Source organism: Hibiscus syriacus, unplaced genomic scaffold (genome assembly GCF_006381635.1).
Source record: "Hibiscus syriacus cultivar Baekdansim isolate YM2019G1 unplaced genomic scaffold, ASM638163v2 tig00111208_pilon, whole genome shotgun sequence".
Classification (NCBI taxonomy): domain Eukaryota; kingdom Viridiplantae; phylum Streptophyta; class Magnoliopsida; order Malvales; family Malvaceae; genus Hibiscus; species Hibiscus syriacus.
The window spans coordinates 742,819-764,636 of NW_024063020.1; the positions used below are offsets into that span (position 1 = coordinate 742,819).

General features: G+C 36.9%; 1 protein-coding gene and 2 pseudogenes across 1 annotated transcript; 1 reads left to right on the top strand and 2 right to left on the bottom strand.

Moving 5' to 3' along the window:
* The first annotated feature begins 1,550 nt into the window (after window positions 1-1,550).
* Window positions 1,551-14,202, top strand: LOC120155866 (annotated as a pseudogene).
* Window positions 14,203-15,451: 1,249 nt separating this feature from the next.
* On the bottom strand, window positions 15,452-15,990 carry LOC120155864 (MLO-like protein 1). Its single transcript, XM_039167326.1, has 2 exons — window positions 15,771-15,990; window positions 15,452-15,683 (listed from the first exon to the last, which is right to left on the bottom strand). Exons 1-2 carry the CDS (start codon window positions 15,981-15,983, stop codon window positions 15,474-15,476), a joined length of 423 nt encoding a protein of 140 aa, XP_039023257.1. The 5' UTR covers window positions 15,984-15,990; the 3' UTR covers window positions 15,452-15,473.
* A 1-nt stretch (window position 15,991) lies between these two features.
* On the bottom strand, window positions 15,992-18,433 carry LOC120155893 (annotated as a pseudogene).
* Between the last annotated feature and the right edge of the window lie 3,385 nt (window positions 18,434-21,818).

Genomic DNA, 21,818 nt, shown 5'->3' on the forward strand with positions numbered 1-21,818 from the left:
AAAACTATAATTCAATACAATTCAATTGTAAAAATTCACAAACATGTAAAAAAATACAATTCATTCACGATATATCAATCTCATAATCAAAATAAACTTATTAAAAAGAATACGAGCTCACAGGTGCCGAAAACCACAAGTTAGATCAATACAATTCCCAGTAAACTAGTACCAGCAGTCTCTCAGATTGAGCTTGGCGATTTCACTGTGTCAATACTCACAACCATTTCCCTGATTTAAAGAAAACTCAAACAAGAAGATAAAAAAAAATTAGCCTAGGACCCTCTTTCACTTCTATTCTGATAGACTGAATATCTTTCATAAGTAGTACTAAAAGTTTTGATTAAGAATAAAGAAGGAAAATTAGATGGTTTTGGTTCAAAACTAACACTAAATATCCAGATCATTGACATGCAATTCGAGAAACATAAAAATTTCAACAAAAAACATACAATGCGAGCAGAAAAGGGAAAGTGCGAAAGAGGAAAAACTTACTTCCGGATAGTCTAAAAGAGAAAATAAATACCTTCTTGCAAGTGAGGGGAGATGCTAAGAAATAAAAGCAATCGGTGTTGCGTTCCAACAATTCTTCCTCCATTTTTTCTTTGTAAATAAAAAGATGAAAGACAATTGAAGAACAAAAACCAAACAAGAATGCATGTGAGCGAAAGAGACTGAGAGATGAATGTGTTGTTTGGGATTTCATTATATTTGATCATCTGTTGGAAAATCTTTAACCACAAGAATTAAATGAAGAAATTATTATATGTCATTTATACAAAATAATTCCAACTTTGTTGATGACTTTCAACAATAATACTTAGTTTATCTTAGTAGTGTTTGTCAACTCTGTATTTCTAACCCCATTTTTTTCTCACAAGCATTTCATCGAACATCTATGCTTCACCTGAAATGACATGTATCTAACATTACACCTGGAATCGTTGATGGTCCCGATAGTCCCTTGGCCGGGTCTTCTCTCAATGAACCCTTATTCAAGTCAACACATCCACATAATTCAAAGTTAGATTAGAATTTCTCATGCATCCCCGACTGAAAAGTTACACTGAAAATGAGAAGAGAGAAGTGAAAAAGGAAATTTGAGATCGAAAAGGAATTTGGGGTTTAGAATGAAATTGAGAACTGTGTTGCAAGTTTTGAAAGTTGGGAGACCTAAATGCAAGCGCCTTAAAAGTTCAGTGACCATATTGTAAACGTACTAATGGCAATGTAATAGCGTCAAACGGCCGGTTACGATAGGGACCATATTGCAAACAGATTAAATGTTAGAGGAATATATTGCAAGTTTTAAAAGTTGGGAGACCTAAATGAAAGCTTTAGAAAAGTTTAGTGACCATTACTATAATTTACCCTTAAAATAATTAATATGATCATTTAAGCTCTACTTCAATGACCTACCATGTAATTTACCCTTTTAGTTTTTGTTCAAAAAATCATCTCCGATCCTTTCTTCCCCAAACTTTCTCAAAACAAATTCTTTGTTTTTATTTTCTAAAAATGCATTCCTTAATTCACACTTAAAATCTCTCTTTCCTCTTTTTCTCATACAATATATAGTATATAATATTTTTATATATTTTTTCCCCTTCCTGAATGGCAGAGTAAGCTAAGTAGAAACTGAGAGAGGAAAAGATTTTTTACAATGCTAGAATGGCTCAGTACAGGCAACAGTATCAATACAGCAATGGGACGGCGCCAGATCACGTGGCCATTGGTGTTCGAGGAGGAGGCGCCGGTAACAAGGCGGCTCGATGGCGCCGATCGGGACGCGCCCACAGGAGCCGCCGAATCTACTTCGGCTCTCTCGTCGTTGTTTTGTTCCTCGTGCTTGTTGTAACTGTTCTCGTATACTATTACATCTCTGCTGATAATAATGACAATCGTAAAGGTCTGTTTTCGATTTCTAGTGCGAATTTTTAGAAATCTCGATCTGCTTTGGAAAAAAAAAAAAAGAAAGGCGAGAGAGTAAATTGTCAGAATTCGTTTGCTACTGGCTATCAGCACATTTTTATGGATTACTTCCTTATTTATGGATCAATGCTAGTTGTTTATAGCTAGGATTCATTTGGATTCACAAAAATAGATAGAAAAGAGAGGAACAAATTGAATTAGCTTAGGTTCCAAGCATAAAGAGAAATTATTATTTGTGGCTAAATTAAATTAGAAGGTTTTAGAATATGCGATTTTATCATGTTGGGACAACCTTTTCATGTCATTAGAATAATGAAAATTTGATTTGTTTCGGTTAAATGAGAGGAATAACTTTCCTTCTAGGGATTAAGTTTGACTTTTTTCCTTTGAGCTAATGGTAATAGAATGAATGTTTTTTGATTAATTTGAACATTCCAAATATGAAAAACCAATATGATCTATTGCCAGGGAAACTTTTTAACTAGATGTATGTTGCTGCAGGGTTAAATAGTTACCAATTGGAGGAGTTTGATTCTGATTTCCTCAAAAATGTGACACGAATGGAAAATTTTAAAATCCTTAACTTTGGCAATGGGTCTGTATCACATGGCCGCGATTCACGATATTGGGATAGGGATGATAGAAGGAGGGATGATGATTACAATGAGGATGCGGTAGAGAACAACATCACATATTCTAGATATGTGCATCTTGATGGTGGCCATGTTCTCACGAAAGTAAAGAATGAGAATGGGGCTTCCCTTGATTCCGACGGGAACCTAGATCATAGAGTTGCTGGGTTGTACAATGAAGTTGGTCGCAATGAGTTAAAAATGTATGAAGCAGAATATGAGGCATCTCTGAAGGGAGGGGGCAAATCAAAAAAAGAACTTGGAAATAGTCATCAGCTTTCTGATGGTAAGGATTTAGGAATGAGTGATGAGGTTGATGCTGATGACAATTATGATGATGGCATTGATTCTAGTGATACTCAAAAGGATGAATATGATGATTTTGCACGGGACAAGGACTATATTTTAGACGAAGCAAAATCTCATGATGAGAATGTTAATGAGTCCTCTACTTCCTTGAATGCTAAAACTCGCAAAGAACATATTGTCAAAGAGGTTAAGGAAGAATCCACTTTCTCTAGGGAGGCCTCTCAAGATGTTGATGTTAATGCTGGTTCTCATCATGCTGGTTCCTTTAGTCCTAAATCTGGAAAAAGCTCAAAAGCAGTTTCAAAGAAAAAGCCAAGGCGCCGGAAATTTTCAGGTAATTATACAATTTTTAAGTTCATGCCAAATATCCTTACACAATGCATAGACTTGTCTGTCTGTGTACATTTAATTCTGCTTGATTGAAGATGATAAACAGTGCCTAAATCTTCAGACTCTGTTTTGCTTTTCTTTCCCTATGGCTTACAAGTAATTTTTGGTTTGAAAATAAAAGAACTAGGAAAGATTAGGATTGAAAGAACCTTGAGGATTAGGATTCATTTGGTGGGTTTGTATGCAACTTCTGTTTGTTTAAAAGGAATTAGAAGGAAAGAATGTGGATTTAATATGAAGAGCTTAAAAGGCTTGAGTTGGGAGATCAAAAACAGGAATTCTTGATGGCTTTATGCGAACATATTTCTTACCTTTAAATTCTTGATGGCGTGTCACCCATCTAAACAACAGCAACTTTGTCAGATTTTGATAAAACATTTTCCTTACGTGGCATCCTAATCAAATTACAAAAGAATATTTTAAAATATAATCTCAAAGTAATGTAGGAAAGGCTAAAACACCAGTTTTCAGCTAACATGTATATTATACATTCGATGCTCAAGCAGAACTTTAAAGTTGCAGTGACATGGCATGATAACTGGTCTCTTTCATATTTTGTTCTCCCAACTATGTATTTTAAGCTCATATAGGCCCTTATTTTGCTACACATGATAGGGAGTGTTAATTGGTTTTATCCCACATTTGTTGCTTTTAGGTTGGATGCTTAACAATCACAAATTAAAAATTTAAAGTGCCCATTATAGCTTCATTGAAAATAATTTAGCTTAATTTGAATCTCTTTACCAATATAAATCTTGTTGGAATGGCCTCATTTGGAAAATAGTGCTTCTCCATCAAGTCAAGGATCGATGATATTATGCTCAGATTTTTCTTTAACAATAAATTTGATTCAGTAAGCTTGCTGAGAGGTGAGATCCATGCATCTTAAATTCATATATCAGTTCTTGTACACCATTAAAGGCTTTCTTAAAGAAAAAGAAAAGATAAGAAAGAAAGAAGGGCCTCATGAAATTTCTAGATCTAAGTTTTCTCCTTGTTTCTTTATCTGCTGAAATTATGTATTCTTTTTTTTATAGGAGGTGGAGGCCTCATTAAAAAAACCCTTCTTGATTAAAGGAACACCGATCGGCTTTCCTTAATCAGTGGAAGGAGGAAAAGAGTGCCTCAAATTTTATTAATAACTGAAAGATTACATAATGTTTAAGAACAAACAATCCCCTTACAAAAACAACCCTCAACCCACTTTGACACACATCTGACATAAAAGAGAAACAACAAAACCCAACAAACATAAGAAAACTATCCAATACCAGCCTTAGCTAATGTATCTGCTTCAATATTAGCAGTTCTGTCTACCCATTTAATAGCACCCTGCAAAACCTTAATCATATCAGCAACTTCCTTGACTAAATCCCGAAAACCTGCAGGACAATTCTCCAAGTTCTTAATCCAATCCACAGCAGATTTGCTGTCAGATTCAACAATCCACTGATTCTTAAAAAACTGAAGAATAGAATCAAAGATAATTAGACCCCTTCCATCGAACTTGACACAAAGGTCACACTAAGGTAATTGTGAGAATACAGTGATGGCGAGAGAGTTGGGTCGTCCATCCTCCGATGAGGAATGGACTGTTTTTGTTGATAACCTTAGTAAGAGAGTTACGAGAAGTGAGCTTAGAGAGATTTTCATCCAGTATGGTAAAGTAGTTAGGGTCTATATTCCAAATGTTATTTTTAAACCGAACTACAAATCATCCACGTTTGCCTTTGTGCAATTTGCGTTAGAGAAAAGCTGTAGTAGAGCAGTTCAGAACGTGAATGGAACGCTGATTGATGGGAAGCGAGTGTCAGTGGGGGTGGCAAAGTACAAGAAAAATAGTAGAGGAGGAACAGTGGGAAATAAGCTTCAATCAGCAGGTAACAAGCAAGTCATAGGGGACAGGGGTTGGCAACAGGTGAAAACGAAAAAAGCGAGTAGTTTGAGGAATGGCAGAACGTACGATGAGGTGGTGATGGGGGATAGTTCGAAGAACATGGAGCAAGTAATAGTGGAGAGTGAAGGAGGTAAGGGTTTGAAAGATAATGAAGTGAGGAATGTATGGGATATGCACATTCCCAATGATGATTATGGTTGGGTGAAGTATTCATTAACAGGGGTTGTCAAATATCCCCTGCAGCCGAACATGGTGAAGAAGGCTATGGCAAAGGAGGGGTTCCAGGTAAAGATTGTAAGCTGGGGATTCGTAACGAATGCTGTCATTGTTATGTTCAAGTCAAATGAAGACTTCGTTAAGGCGTGGTCGAATTACCGAGACAAATTGTTTTCCTGGTTTCAATGGTTATCACCGGTGATGAGTGAGGATGGTGTTCCATTGGCGTATGGCTTGGTAGAGTTGGTAGGGTTACCACTGCTTTGCTGGAATGTACCATTTCTGGAAAAACTAGCGGGAAGGTGGGGAGATCTTGTTTGTATATTGGACGAGACTAGAAATAAAGAAGATCTCTCTTCGGCGAGATTATTGTTGAGGGCTGCTAGTCCTTATGACATTCAAGAGTCCATCATAGTAGGGTCATATGGAAGATCTTTAAGGTTAAAATTTCTTTGGGAGGTAGCTATTATGCAGCCACAGATGTTTCCGGAGAAGAGTTACAGGAAATTCCAGTTAACGGTGATAGCTCAGGGAAGAAAGTAGACAGTCGGGGAAAATCTGCAGAGGTAGTGGGGACAGAGGTGGGCACGTGGGGGCAAAAAGTTGTAGAAAGTGGGGGGTTTGAGGAAGGTGGGGAACATTCTCTTGAAAAGTCGTCCTACACGAAATCCTATGGTTATGGGCTGTCAGGGAATCTGGAATGTGTAATGGAGCCAGTTTCCAATAAGGAGTACGCGGGTCTTGGGCTGAGAGATGTTGTGGATCAGAGTTGCTCAGCCCAATCTGATTCTAACTGGGATTCCTTTTCACCAGTAACTAAAATTATTCCTAAGGGGCCGGCTGTTAAGTTGAAGTGGGATGGTTTAGAAGAGCATAACAAGTGTCAGTCTCTCCATGAATTAATAGAGGTGGACAGTGGTGGTCTTAGAGATAAAGAAGGTGAGGGTGTCCAGGAGGAGGAAGAAAATAGAATGCAGATGAAAGTTGTAGTCAATCGGTGAAGGAGGTAAACAAGGAGATTAGTGTGAAGAGGAAGAAAAGAGGATTTCCAGTTACTACTTGTATGACTCTGCGTGCAGCACAGGATGGAAAAAAGAAAAAAGGTCATTATGCCAGAGTTTACAAAAGGTCGAGGAACAGAAGAATATGGTTTAATTCGAGTAATGATGCTGTTTTTACTGGTTCAGAGGCTATTACGATTCAAGATCAGAAGGGTTCAGACCGCACAAACTGTCATCAGCCTTCATTAGAAGACGTGGAGTGCGTGGAAGCGGATATCTCTTCCTCCTTAAAGTTCAGGAGAAATAGCAGGAAGAACAGAAGAGGTTTAATTAATCTTGCCTTGGAGTTGGTCAGTATTAACACTGCCTTCTCTCCTGTTTTTTCTAAACTGGTGGAGGAAGCTATGGCCACGTGGGAAGTGAGCATATGTTAGGCATATCTTTCAAGGATGGCAAGGAGACATTTATTGAAAAGATTTTATGCCTTGAGAAGGGATCGGAGGTTGTAAAGGATGATGGTTATGATGGTTAGGTTTTGTGATCGGTTGAGTTTGGTTTGGGTGGTTGGGAGTGATATTTTTAATGCAGAATTTTAGTATACTGTCGTGGAATATTAGAGGTTTAGGGAGGAGAGAGAAGATTGTTTCTGGCGCTAGACTGGTTAGAAGGTCAAACCAGTAATGGTTTTTATTCAAGAAACCAAGCTCGATCATTGTAAGGGGTCTATTGTACGGAGATTAGGTGGGGATCTGTTAAAGGGAGTGAAGGTTTCTCCAGCACAGGGGTCTAAGGGCGGATTGATCTGTTTATGGAATGAGAATATGTTCAAAGTCACTTTTCAGCATGTGCACAGCAGATTTTTGGCGCTTGTAGGGAAATTTATAAACGATCATAAGGAGTTCGTTTTTATTAATGTATATGGCCCTGCAATTGAGGATGAAAAGGAGGCCTTTTTTGAGGAGCTGTTGTGTTTCGTTGTTTCGATGAATTTACCGGTTTGTATAGGGGGTGATTTTAATGCGTATATTGATCCGGAAGAAAAGCTAGGGAAAGCTCAGAACTGGCACACAATAAACATCTTTAGAACTTTTGTGCAGCGAGCTAAGCTCATTGATTTGCCCATGTCAGGAGGGACTTTCACATGGAGTAGCAACAGAGAAGTTTCAACATGGGTTAGGCTTGATCGGTTCTTAATAAGTGACACTTTCCTCAACTGTTTTCCTAAGATTACACAGAACCTCCTTTCGAATTTTGTGTCAGATCATAAACCGGTGTTGTTGAAAGATTTTTGTATAACTGGGGCCCAAACCTTTTAGATTCTTCAATTATCTTTTACAAGAACAAGGCTTTGATGATTTGTTGTAAACCTTGTGGGAGATGAGAAGAATAAGAGGGATTATGGGGAATTTTTAGGACGTTACAGATGGCCAAAAATCAGATCAGAAGGTGGCAGGGAATTAGTAATGTTGGGCTGTCAGACTCCATTGCGACTCTTGAAGGGAAGATAGATAATTGGGAAAGGAAGTCGCAAGGTGGGATCCTGTCCAGGGGGAGTGGGACCAGATGGTAGAAGGGAAAAAGGAGTTGTGGAGGCTATTAAGGATTGAGGAGAGCATTTGGTGTCAGAAGTCCAGGAGTAGATGGATTAAGGATGGAGACAGAAATACAAGGTTCTTTCACTTGAGTGCTTTGACGAGGAATAGAGCCAACACTATTCATTCGTTGAAAATTAAGGGAGATTTTATTTCGGATATAGGAATGATTAGAAGTACTGTGTTCAATTTTTTTAAGGCAACGTATAACACCAAATCAGCAATGGAGGTTGAGGGCTTAAACTTGGAATTTGCACAACTAACTGCAATTCAGAGTGCATCTTTGGAGGTGGAATTTTCTGAGCAAGAAGTATGGCAAGTAATCTCTTCTTCGGATAGTACTAAAGCTCCGGGCCCGGATGGGTTTACCATGGGTTTCTATAAGAAATATTGGGCAAGCCTAAAGGAGCAGATCATGGAGTTTTTCTCTGATTTCTATCAAGGAAAGATGTGGGATCATGGAGTTAATCATACGTTTATACTTTGATTCCTAAAAAATGTATTCCCGAGAACATTGAAGATTTTCGACCCATTAGTCTTGTGGGCAGCATGTATAAGATCCTTTCAAAGGTTCTCTCAAAAAGACTTATATCTTGTGTCAAGGATATCATTAGTCCGTCTCAGTTCGCGTTTATTCCGGGTAGACAATTGTTGGATTGTGCATTTCTAGCCAATGAAGGAATTGATTCTTGGAGGAAGCAAGGACTTAAAGGGGTAGTTTTCAAGGTGGACTTCAGTAGAGCTTATGATACAATAGAATGGCATATTATTCAAAGGCTTATGAGGGAGATGGGTTTTGGAGAGAGATGGTGTTCTTGGATATCACAGTGTATCTCCACAGCTTCTATCTCGGTATTAGTGAACGGGTCTCCTACTAAAGAGTTTTCTATTGCTAAAGGCTTGAGGCAAGGTTGTAGCCTTTCTCCTCTTCTGTTCAATTTAGTCGGGGAATTACTTCATAGGATGCTGTCTAAGCAGTGGACTTGGGTCTGTTTTCAAGGTTTCTCTTTTGGTAAAATCAGAATCCCTTCTCTTTGTCCCACCTTCAGTTTGCAGATGACTTAATTATTTTCTGTAGAGCGTCTATTACACAGATTAAGAATGTTAGAAGAATTTTGAGGATTTTCGGCTTAATGACGGGGCTCCATTTAAATTTAGTTAAAAGCAAACTTTATGGAATTAATGTGGAAAGTGACATCCTTGAAGAATGGGCTACGAATATTGGCTGTGCTATTGGTTCTTTTCCAACGAGTACTTAGGCCTTCCTTTAGGGGCAAGAATGAATTCGGAAAGTTGTGGGATCCGGTTATTGCCAATTTTAATAAGAAATTGGCTGGTTGGAAAGTTACTTCTTTATCTTTGGCTGGTAGATTGGTGTTAATAAAGTCGGTATTATCATCGTTACCTATTTTTTTCCTATCTATGTTTAAGATGCCTGCTACTATTTCTCAAAGTTGAATTCATTGATGTCGGATTTTTTATGGGGGAGTAGGGAAGACAAGAAGAGAATGCATTGGGTGCGCTGGGATTATGTATGTAGGCCGTTGAGTGGAGGAGGATTGGGAGTGGCGGATTTGAAGGTTACTAATAGAGCTTTGTTGGGAAAGTGGGTTTGGAAGTTTGCCAATGATAAGAATTCGATGTGGAAGAAATTTTTATGTAGTAAACATAATGTAAGCTGTCATTCGATGGATATCAATAGAGTTTTTTCTTTAAAGGACTCTTGGATATGGAGGGGTATTGTGAACAGCTATTTAAAGGATGATGTCATTGGAAGCTGCCTTAGATCTCACGCTAAGCTTCAAATAGGTAATGGTAAGTCGATTTACTTTTGGAGTGATACGTGGAATGGGGATTTTCCTTTGAAACTCTTGTTTCCCAGAATATTTGCTCTTTCCTCAAATAAATTGGGTAAGGTAGCTGATTTTGGGAGTTTCGGCTCGTCTGGGTGGGTTTGGAACATTATGACCAGGAGAAACCTGTGTGATTGGGAAGTTGAGCAGTTGGTTGGGTTATTGGACAGTCTTAAAACATCAATCTGGTTCAGTCTTTGGAGGATTCTTGTTGTGGGTCGGTTCGGAAGATGGGCAGTTTTCTGTTAAAGCGTGTAGGAATTCCTTTTCTGTTTTTATTGATGAATCAGTTCAGTGGGAGAAAGTTGTTTGGCTGGGGTTAGTTCCACCAAGAGTGGAGACTTTTCTTTGGCAGTTGTCTCATCAAAAGGTTGCTGTGAGAGTGGAGTTGCTGAGAAGGGGGATCGATGTAGGGGGGATCATTCTCTGCCCGTTGTGTAATCAAGGGGCAGAATCAGTTCAACATTTGTTTGTCTCTTGTCCTGTTTCTTGGGAATTATGGATGAAAATTATAGGGTACTGGGATATTCAGCTTACTATTCCACAAGACCCCCCTAAACTGCTCAGTTCATGGGCTGTTTTGAGGCCAAAATCAGTTATTTGGAAGTTCATTCCAGGGGCAGTTTTTTGGTCCATTTGGAAGTTAAGGAACGAGATCATTTTCGACAAGGGAAAGTTAGACAGAATTTCTTTATCTTTTACTGTTCGTTTCAGACTAGCTAAGTGGTTTGTTGCAAAGTTTCCTCGGTATTCAACTCAAGTTGATTTTTTAATTGGTGACCCCTCTGTGGCAGACAACTTTCCAGACTTCAAGGTTTTGAACAGCATTGGGTCTTGCTGGATTCCTCCTCCTATGGATTATTTTAAAATGAATGTTGAGGAGCGGTGAGTAGTTTGGGGATGGTGGCTGGTATTGGGGGTATTCTTAGGAACTGGAATCGGGTGATTCTGACTTCTTTTTCGATAAATGTTGGTCCTAATACTCCCATCCTAGCAGAATTAAAGGCTATCAAGAAAGGCATTGACATCTTTGTTTCATCTGTTTGGGCTTCGAAGGGTAGGCTTATTGTTGAAAGTGATTCAAAGACAGCAGTGGAATGGATTAAATATCAAAAATTCTGTCCCTTTGTACCTATCTATTTTTGTGAAGGAGATAGTGTCTGCTGTTTCTCGAAATCAGATCGTTATCAGGTGGATCCCTAGGTGTTGTAACTGTGAGGCGGATAAGCTGGCTAAGGAGGGTATTGGCTGAGTGTTTCTAGTCTTTGGTATTTTAGTTGGAGTGTGTTTTCTATGTGGTGAGGTATTGTAGGAGTGTTTCTTGTCTTAAGTATTTTTGTAGGAGTGTGTTTTCTTCTGTATGTTATTTTTTGTAAGTGTTTCATTTCTAATAAATTGATGTTCTCTTTTCCTCCTTTTTCTAGAGGGTTCTTGCCTTACGGCAATGGACTACTTAGAAGGAGGTTTTAAATGAGACATCCTATTCCTATCAAAAAAAAATTTGCCTCTTCTTCTTGAATAACATTTTACTTTTAATTCTTAGGCTCTTGTGACATGAAATTAATAAATTCAACACACCTTGTGGAGCCTGTAGAAAGTCGAAAGTTTGCACGATTTTCCTTACAGTATACACAAATGGAGAAGCCTAAAGGAGAGCAATGGAAACCAAAATTTGTGGGACATCAGAGTTTACAAGAACGCGAGGAATCTTTTTTGGCACGTGATAAAAAGATAAATTGTGGGTTTGTTAAAGGTCCACAAGGATATCCAAGCACTGGCTTTGATCTGGCTGAAGATGATGTGAATTATATCAGCAGGTGCCACATTGCTGTCATATCTTGCATTTTTGGAAATTCAGATCGCCTGAGGACACCTGCTGGCAAAATGGTATGGGGATAATCTTTCTTCTGGGAAACTTGGTATCAGTGTCCTTTGTGGTTATTTTTGAATTATAGAATATCTGCATGCATGTTTTAGGTTATCTGTTTGATAACTTGAGTTTTAGGTTCAATCACGAATCAATAAGAGAACCTTTATGTTGCTGTTGACAACCTCACCATGCACACATACATGTGTATCTAGCCATATATATGAGTAGAAATAAGTAGGCATTCTCTTTTCCGTTCTCCTTTCTTTACTCATGCAAGCATTACTTTGGTACTTCTGTTCCTCCTCCCTCCCTGTTATCTCTTCTTTAGACTGTCTTCAGTCATAACCCATCCTCTTCATTTGGGTGTACTGATTATTATTCTTCATATGATATGTTGATGTTTGCATTAGATTTGTGATTTTATTTTAGAATTAGCAAATTTTGTGTTTTCCATTTTGTATGGCACTTTCTAGGTTTCCTGAATGCCGGAGGCTGTATTAATTCACAGACTTCAGACTGGAAAGAGAAAAAGAACAAACAGTTTCTGATGCCAAAAGAAAACAAAGTAAATTCTATTCCGCTTTCCATCAATTTATAACTGTCCAAAATTTTCTCGAGTTTGGCAAAGATGTCCGAAAAACATTGTTTGGTTCAGTTAGGTCGGCAAAGGCCAGATTGTGTTCTGTGTCCACCAGCATTTCCGTTCAAGTCTCTGTCCCTTTCCTCCACCCAAGCCCCGACTCTGATTGGAGGTGACATGAGTATGTACTGGAGCTAAGATTTTTAAGGTGGAAAGCAAAAACAACGGCATAGCTTGAAAAACAAAAAGCTTGCTCCCGTTAGGTTGAATGGCACAAAATCTAACTGGGAGGAAGGACATGCCACTGCTGTCGTTCATTATTTGAATCTATTAGACCATGTTCTGCATGGTTTCATTCATACATGTATTATCACACTGTTCATTCTTTAATGGTTATAATGCCAACCATTTTGTTTATCATTGAATTACTTGAGCAAACGTGATATGGATTATAACAATGGCACAATCATCATTTTCTCCTGATAGGTTACTCGTTCATCAAGAAAAATGTCTGCTTTGTTATGTTTGTGGATGAAGTTACGGTGCAAACACTTTATTCAGACGGTCAAACACCGGATGGTGGTTTTATTGGTTTATGGAAGATAGTGGTTGTAAAGAATCTTCCTTATGATGATATGCGCAGAGTGGAAAATACCAAAAATGTTACCGCATCGACTATTTCCTTTTGCAAGGTTTGAACTGGATATTTGGACTCTTTTATCTCATAATGCATCCACTAGCTTTTTGTATGTTTCGGATTCTTTATTAGTTAGTATTCTCTTTTTATGTTATCTTATAACATACTCCAACCCTGACCAACAGTTAGCTTGGCTTTTTATTTGACATTTCGTGGCAGTTTTCATGAATGAAGTTTTCTTTTAGCAGTAGTAATTTGTATTTTACGATTATTTACTTTGTGGATGTATTAGTTAGACAGGATTGACATTTGTTGCAAACTTTTCCGGTCTCAGGTACTCAATCTGGTTAGACAGCAAACTACGTTTACAGCGTGACCCCTTACAACTCCTGGACTACTTCTTGTGGCGAAAAGGTCACGAGTATGCCATTTCTAATCACTACGACCGCCATTGTGTCTGGGAGGAGGTTGCACAAAATAAGAAGCTGAACAAGTATAATCATACAGTCATCGACGAGCAATTTGAATTCTATCAGGCTGATGGACTGAAAAATTCAATGCTTCGGATCCTAACAAGCTTCTTCCTAGCAGTAAGAACTTTTACACTCGAGCATCCTTACAGGATTCTGTGCTTTTATTTTGATGTTTGGAGTGTTCGGTATTGTGTATGCAGATGTGCCTGAAGGTTCTTTCATTGTTAGAGCACACACCCCAATGTCGAATCTGTTCTCATGTCTTTGGTTCAATGAGGTTGAGCGGTTTACTCCCCGCGATCAGCTAAGTTTCGCGTATACATACCGGAAATTTAGAAAGATGAATCCCGACAAGCCCTTTTATTTAAACATGTTCAAGGTAAAGAACTCTGACAGAAAATGGTTTTGGGTTTTAAAATTAGACAACTTATTCATCTTTGGTTTCTTCAATTGCAGGATTGTGAGAGGAGAGCCGTAACAAAGTTGTTTCGGCATAGATTGGATGAGAAGCGGAACGTCCAACAACGGGCAACTGTGTAAAACACGTTGCATTATCAAACCTTTGCCGTTGAATATGAAAAAGAAAAGATTTTTGTACACTCTCCTTGGCCATGCTGGTTCAATTGCTCGTAAAGAAAGTAACAAGTTGCAGCGATGCTGGTTATCGTCGACATGGTACGATGGATTCCAAGGAAATGAGAGAAGAAGATATGAAGTTTCTCGAGCTCGGTATGTCAAAGAATGGCTTGTCTTCTTCATTGTTCATCGTTATTTGTTCTTTTGTTAACATTGATTGCTTCGTCCGTAGGTAATGAGGCACTTATACTAATGTACTTACACAAAATTTGTTGTATTATTGCTACTATCATCAATTTTTTGAACCTCTTTTCTTATGTTTATATCAGTTTTAGTACACCAGAGTTGCTTGGAATAAGAACAGCTCCAGAACAAATGGTCTCTGGTCTCGAGTTCTTCATTACACAATCAACATCTGGGTCGTGTCGAGTTTTTGATCCATTCGAACCTGACCCAAAAATCAAATTTCTCTACATGTATCCAACCTGATCTGGGTTTAGGAGAGTCCCACCCGACTCAAAATTCGATATGATATTTTAAGTCAAAATTTGCATCTGACCCGACATAGATGTATATATTAAAAAAGTTCATATTTATTAAGTAAAATAAGGACATAATTGGAATAAAATAAAATAGAAAGATGTATCATTGTAATTATCCCTAAATTTACAAGGGACATCTATAATATTATGATAGGTCGGATTGGGTTGGGTTTTTTAACCCTAAACACAACTTGACATTATCTTATTAAGACCCGACCTAACCAAACTTTAATTTTCAAAACAGAAAACTGATTCGACTGAGTTGAATCGAGTCAGAACCTGTCGAGTCTAGGTGAAATCCATCCCTAGCCACAAGCCTATCAACCGCAGCATGCCAAGCTATGTATGAATTACCAAGGTATTGTCAAGCTTCTCCCATATTTTGCTAGCCTTGAAAATCAGTTTGAGAGCAACCCACAACAGGCAAAAGGGCTCTAAGTTTCAGCATCTTCTTCCAAAACCAACTCTGACTATGTGTGACTTGTAACACAGCATTACCCTTCAGCCTATAAATCTCCACCCAAGCCATGCAAAGAGATCATGATTTAGTCCAGACAGAACACAAGCTTTGTTCCATGATAATATGTCTTATGCCAAGTCCCCCTTCATTCTTTGGTGAACACAATCTTTTGTAAGATCTTTACAGAACATTCATATATACGATCAATGACGGATCGAGGGAAGCTGACGGAGGCGACTGTCCCTTGAAAATTTCAAATTCTCGTATAATTTAGAATTTTCTTTGTGTTTTCTATTAACAATATGTTTTCTCCCCCTAAAATTTTATAAATTTGCTCCTAGTATAAAATCCTACATCTGTTTCTGCCCATGTTGAAGAGACAAGGGGACATAGCTTTGTGAGTTGTATCTGGTCGATTGGTGGTTGTTTTGTGATCTAATGTGCTTCTTTGAATCTTTTGTCAATTTCTGTATGTTCCAATTAACTTTGATCCAATCTCTGCAAGTTTCATCCTCATACTGGAGATGAAGATGAAGACTCCTTTGCATTAACCTTCTGCATCTCAAATACCAGTGGAGACTCCTCCCTGGGACTAACTTGTTTAGACTCATTGGATGACCTTTTGAAACCGATGCCCTTATTCTTCTTCGCCTTCTTCGCCCAACCAACCAGCCCTTCGCGAATATGTTCGTCGAATATCGCCTTCTTATATGAACTTCCCATCTATGAATCAATCCCAAGATTTGTATCAGTTCACAGAAGAAAACAGCTTCTCCTGTTCTGGTTATTGTTGTTCATGTTGAATGTTACCTGTGTGAAAAATGCAAATAGGGGCAGGGTACTATAGCCGCATACGAACTGAACGAGTACCCTAATAATGACCGAATAAGATGACGTTAATGCTTGAACGTTGAATATATTATCGGAAACACGGAGAAGAAACAGATTTGAAACCGAGTTTCTTTTGTTGTGTTCATACCCTATGATTAGTCTGGGGATAATGAAACGAACTTGACCCATCATGCCTGAGTGGAAATCGTATTGGACCTGTATGGAAGAAGAAAAGGTTGTTGTTTACTGAATAAACGGGGAATGACATGTCGGTAATGTTTCAAGGACATTGTGTGTTTTACCCATATCCAGGCGAAAAAGGCCATTTCCAAAGAATTTTGGAAGAGGATGATGCGAATGAGTCGGAGAATGAGTCGCGGCCTGTTGAACCAGAAATGGTTATCCGAGGGTTGAACCAATGTGTTTCTCAGCTACCTCTTGAGCTAGTTGTGTGATTATATACTCCAACTTGGTGCCAACAGCAAGCAAAAGCTACCAAAGGGAAAACCATTGTCAATGCAATAATTAATATGCCTGCCTTAGCTGATTCAACATGGTACAATAAATCTTAAGTGTTTATTTGAATCACTCACAATGAAGGGAATGAATGCTATCCAAAAATACGTATGCCAACCTGCGGAAGGAACCGAATATCGATTTTGAGTAAAAATTAACAATCTTCACTGGCTGATTCAGACATGAAACCAGCAACTAACACCATAGTTCCATGTCTCATCAAGTGACAAGTGCATATCTAAGAACAAGACTCGTGCCGAAAATTCGAATAAGTTCGGTAACTTACCGACGAAATTCAGCAACATGAAGATGACAACAAATGCCCAAAGATACCAACTGTAGTTAAGTGATTGATGAAATGAAAGTTTAGAATCTGATATATGTTGATGAATACATAGAGAAAGCATTATTCTTCACCAAAGGTGAGCAATGACATAAATGCTTATGAGGCTAAGCATATGTTGAACTATTTGATTGAAGTGTAGGACCCAAGAAAACTGCAGTTAGCGTCATTTTATCATAAACTGACCTTATCCCGACGACTTTCTTGAAATCGGCTTCGAGAGCACGCATCATGTAGTTGTGAAAATTAAACTTTGGATTCCCCCTGCAATGAGTCTAAGAGAAGAAATTTTGCAGGAGTTGAGGGAAGAGAATTGATGCATCGAAAATGAATAAAAAACGGAACGAAATAAGGTTAATCCGATTAACTTGACATGATGAAGCCTAGTCTTAGTGTTATATAATCCGATTTCGTCACAGATCCATAGAATTGCTTGAAAAAAGAATACTGAAAGCAAATCAAAGCCATAAAAACTGTTACTGTGTTATTATACCAAAGAGTTAGATGATCATGACCAGAAGATCTTGACTTACCACCCATCCTTGTAGCTCTGAATTCTTTCCAATGCCGAGGAACCGATTCCGTATAAAATCATGCTCTTGGACCTGGGTGTTCTTTGTTTTCACAACTGCAAAGTAACATGTGCAACATAAAATAGGTATAGAGTTAAAAAGTTTTGAACAATCCCAGTGCTGCATTGTTGACAATGGATAAGCATATATCATAGTGGACTGGTAAATATGCAGTCCAACAAGTATATCCTAATAGCAATCGGTATTCGATTCCTTCGGTCGGATCATATTCCATATCCTTGAAAATTTCCTCCCAACGTTTCCATTGATGGATCTTGAATCATACATAAAAGGACATGTCAGAAGGAAACATAAAGCAGTGGCATTATACATGGCATTAGAATCAGATGAATCAGAGTAACTCAATGGGGAAACATACCTTTGCGCTTCCGAAAACAATAGTTAGAGCACAGAAAGTCACATGTACGACCGCCAGCACGAAGATGAGTATATGTAGATGGTGCAACGCTGTGGTCGATAACAATGGAACTTTCCCCTGGATTGAATTTGGACACATTTGCAGTTAATAAAGCATATGGTTCCATCCAAGTTCCAGAATTGCTTACAGTAAAAAAGGTACCAGTAGGCAACGGCGGGATCGGAGGCTTCGGCGAGAAGACGACGTCCGATACCACCGGGATGAAAGGACGAAAAAAGGGTCTGGAAGTGTTCTTTGATCACTCCATTCTTCTCCCGGCAAGGCAGCCATCGATCAGCCAAATCACTTGACATACAGATTTTGTTGATACTCTCTTGGAACACTGTCAGTAACAGTGATATGAATCCCAGCAACATCAACTCTACAATCCACACACACACAAAAACATATATCATGTATGCATATATCGACATCCGATACGACACGAAACCCGAATCCCAACTCCATATTTTAGTGTTACAACTTTACACACCTTCTTTGATCTTCTGCAAGGCCTCAAAGAGAGGCTTCTGATTCCTCTTCTTCAAGTACTGAAAATCAAGGGGTCATTGAGACACGTCATCAAACACACACACACACAGAGACACAAATGCAGAAATTGGAACATACCTTACCAAGGAAATGGAGGAGTCTCTCAACGGCAAGTGAAATGAAGACAATGACGAAGCAGACGACAGCCACCACCCATGTCGGAGTGTATTCCAAGGTTGTTACTCCTCCAGACATAATCCCCAACACTCTGTTTTCTTCTTCTTCCTCCTCTTGTGTTGGCTTTGTAACAGCTGAAAAACAGGACAATGGAGATTCTGATGAGTCGTTAATTAGCAATATATATTCTGCTTTATTGTTCGTTTCGAAAATTGTTTTCTCATTAGTGCAATTCACGTTCAAATCTACGCGTTTGACGCTTATGCTTATATGGACGTTTACAAAGAGACTAAGGTTTTGTAAGGAGCCAGCCTCGTCTCCAAAATAACCTAATGTTTTCTCAATAATTGATAGATTAATTCAACAAAAAAATTTAAAAAATAAAATATAAAATTATACAGAACGAAAGGATCGAGTTATTGTGTCCGCTAGATGTGTGCGTTATGAATTAGTTAAGGAAATTCTAAACAGATACTATCCTGCAATCGAAATCATGTGATCATATATCAATTTTTATATTTTACTATTGATCAGATATTCAAATAGCGATTGCGATCGCGTTTTCGACCGGGTCGATTGCGAATATAGTGGACGCTATTGCGGGGACTGCGGGTATCAACTCATATAATACCGGTCGCGAATGGTACCGCTACCGCTATATCACGGGTGCTATCGCGATCGCGGACCGCTATTTAAATCCCTGCCGTTGATGTTCAGAATCTAGAGATCAATACATTTCATAATTTTTCGAGTAGTTTGGGATGATTATAAGGTAATATATATTCAGATATTTTTCTAGTTTATTAACAACGTGCGCACACACCTATAAACACAACTGCTCGAACGTGAAACCTCTAAAGAGTATAATATTCCTCTTTACTCATAATTATTATCAAATGAATCTAAATACTATTATAAGTGTACTAATTGGACATCAAATTAGGATTAAATAATAATAGTGATTAAATTATTTAATTCTAAAATTAGTATTAACTCAAAAAAATTAATATAAAATCTAAAAGGAATAAAATTGAAAATATAAGTTTCGATTAATAGCTTTATTTAATCTTTATTATAGTATTATATGACTATTTTTATATATTTATATTAAATAAAATTAAGTTAATTTTTAAATTGTAAATCTCGTCATCATAATAGGCCTTTATAATACTTAATTTAGATTAACTGAATATTAATAATTATAAAAGATAATTGAATTAAGAGTTAAAATAAATTTTATATTAGGTCCCGTAAGTAAGGTTGGGGTTCGAATCCTAGCCTTTGCGAATGGAGCAAACTGGGTTGGGAGGGTCACCCTCGCCTTTGCAGTACCCGATCTGGATTAGACGGTCAATAGATCGGATACCAATGATTAATTCAAAAAAATAATTGAGAATAATAGTAATAATATTTTTATGCAATATGCATTTAACTTTTTAGTTGATTTACAAATAAATGCAAAAGATCCAAACAATTAAATTAGATGAGATATGAGGGTATCCAAATCAAGAAAAGAAAAGGAAAAAGAGGGTACATAGGATTTTTATTAACATAATTTGGTCCCATATTTAATTTTTGACCCATCACCATATATTGTGTGAAACTAAATTGGCTAAATGTTTAAATAAGTGTCTCTTAATTTAGAAATTCTCCATATAAGGGTTTAATTTTTTAAAAATAAATAAATTAGGAGTACAACATTTTTTAGTCTATTTATACAAAGATCTAATACTTTGAGTTAATTGCATCACAATTCCTCAAATTATAATCCTTATTTTAAATTGGTCCATAATCTTTTAAATCAAATTTCTCCCTAAATTATGACTTTCATTTTAAATTAGTCCTCAAACTTTTAAACATTTCAATTTCATCCCCAAACTATGATTGCATTCTAAATTGGTCCCAAACTTTTTGAACATTCATATTTCATCCCAAACTAAACATATATACAAATCACATCCCTTGTTAATAAAATCATTGGGCCAAGTTTCTATTTTATATGTTTCAAAAATAAAATAAAATTTAGGTTAAACTATGGTTGAAACTAATTACATATTTGGATGATTTGGAATATTCAAAAGTTTGGGATCAACTTAGAAAGAGGGTCATAATTTAGGGATGAAATTAGAATATTCAAAATTTAAGAGACTAATTTAGAATAAAATTCATAATTTGGGGATGAAATTGAAATATTCAAAAGTTTAATGATTAATATAAAATAAGGGTTATAGTTTGGGGATATATAATACAACAAACACTAATATTTTTTTTTAAAGAATTATTTTTTTTAATATACTAATATACTCATATAAAGACCCTTATTATTATTTTTTAGCTATATAAAAGTTTAGGTCAGAGGTGTCTTCACAGTCCAATGCCAGGGCATACTTAAGAACCAATTGAGATTTACATAGGACTTTACATATTGTCCACTAAGAGTGACGGTGTTGGGATTCGAACTTAGTTTTACAAATTCAAATTCTTGAATTCCAACCACTTGTGTCAACCCTTATCGGCAGATAAAGACTCTTATTTAAAAACATTTTCAAAAGTTTAAGCCTTTATTTAAGTAGATTTAAAAATATTAAACTCTTATTCGATTGTTTTCAAAAGTTGGATCATTATGAGTATATATGAAAACGTTAAATCTTTATTCAATTATTTTTAAATTTAAGCCCTTATTTGAATATTTTTCTAATAAGTTAGACCCCTAATTAAGGGTTTAGCAAATTGAATTAGAGTGGGTTGAAGGTGGGGATAGGCACATGACCCGAACTCAATGGGTCCTGACTCGATACGATCAGGTCGTGTGTTTCTTAAAGAAATTATGGGTTCGAGTCGAATCAGGTCGGGTATTTTTAGAGGATATATTCGGATAGGATCGGGTTCAAGTTTCTACTGAAAAATACTTGACTCGACCTGAAAAATAATATAAATTTATCTTATATATATTTAGGGATTACAATAATAACTCTCTATATATTATTTTTTTCAATTAGAATCCTATTTTATTGAAAAATAATATTTTTTATAAATATATTTATTTTAGGTCGGATTGGGTCGAGTTTAAATTTTATCTCAAAAAATCGAATCTGACTCAGATCAAATGAAGTTACCTCTAAATTTTAAGTTGAATCAAATTTATAATATAAACTATTTATTTTTAATCAAATCAGGTTGACCGTCCGCCTCTTGTTGATGGCAGGCTTTAGTTTACACTTGATGTGGGGGTTAGTGAAATCACGGCAGGGATGATGCCGTCATCACCGCTCATTCTAACAACTTCAACTCAAGTCAATGATTATATGTGCTCACTTTAATGTTGATATTCCGTGACATACTTAAATTATTTTATTATAAATTTAATTTTTAAATATCGTATGCAGGATGGACTGGGGTAGATGGTTATGTTCGTCTTCTAAAATTTTAAATTAATATATAATTTAAATATTTTATTTATATTATTTATTAATTTTTTTTTTTAAAATTTATAAAATTTTCCTTAACAT

Excerpts from the sequence above, each read along its gene's own strand:
- LOC120155864 (XM_039167326.1), bottom strand. The coding sequence starts at position 15,983 with ATGATGGGTCAAGTTCGTTTCATTATCCCCAGACTAATCATAGGGTAT. Across the intron at positions 15,684-15,770 it reads TATTTGCATTTTTCACACAG|ATGGGAAGTTCATATAAGAA; the intron begins GTAACATTCAAC and ends ATTGATTCATAG.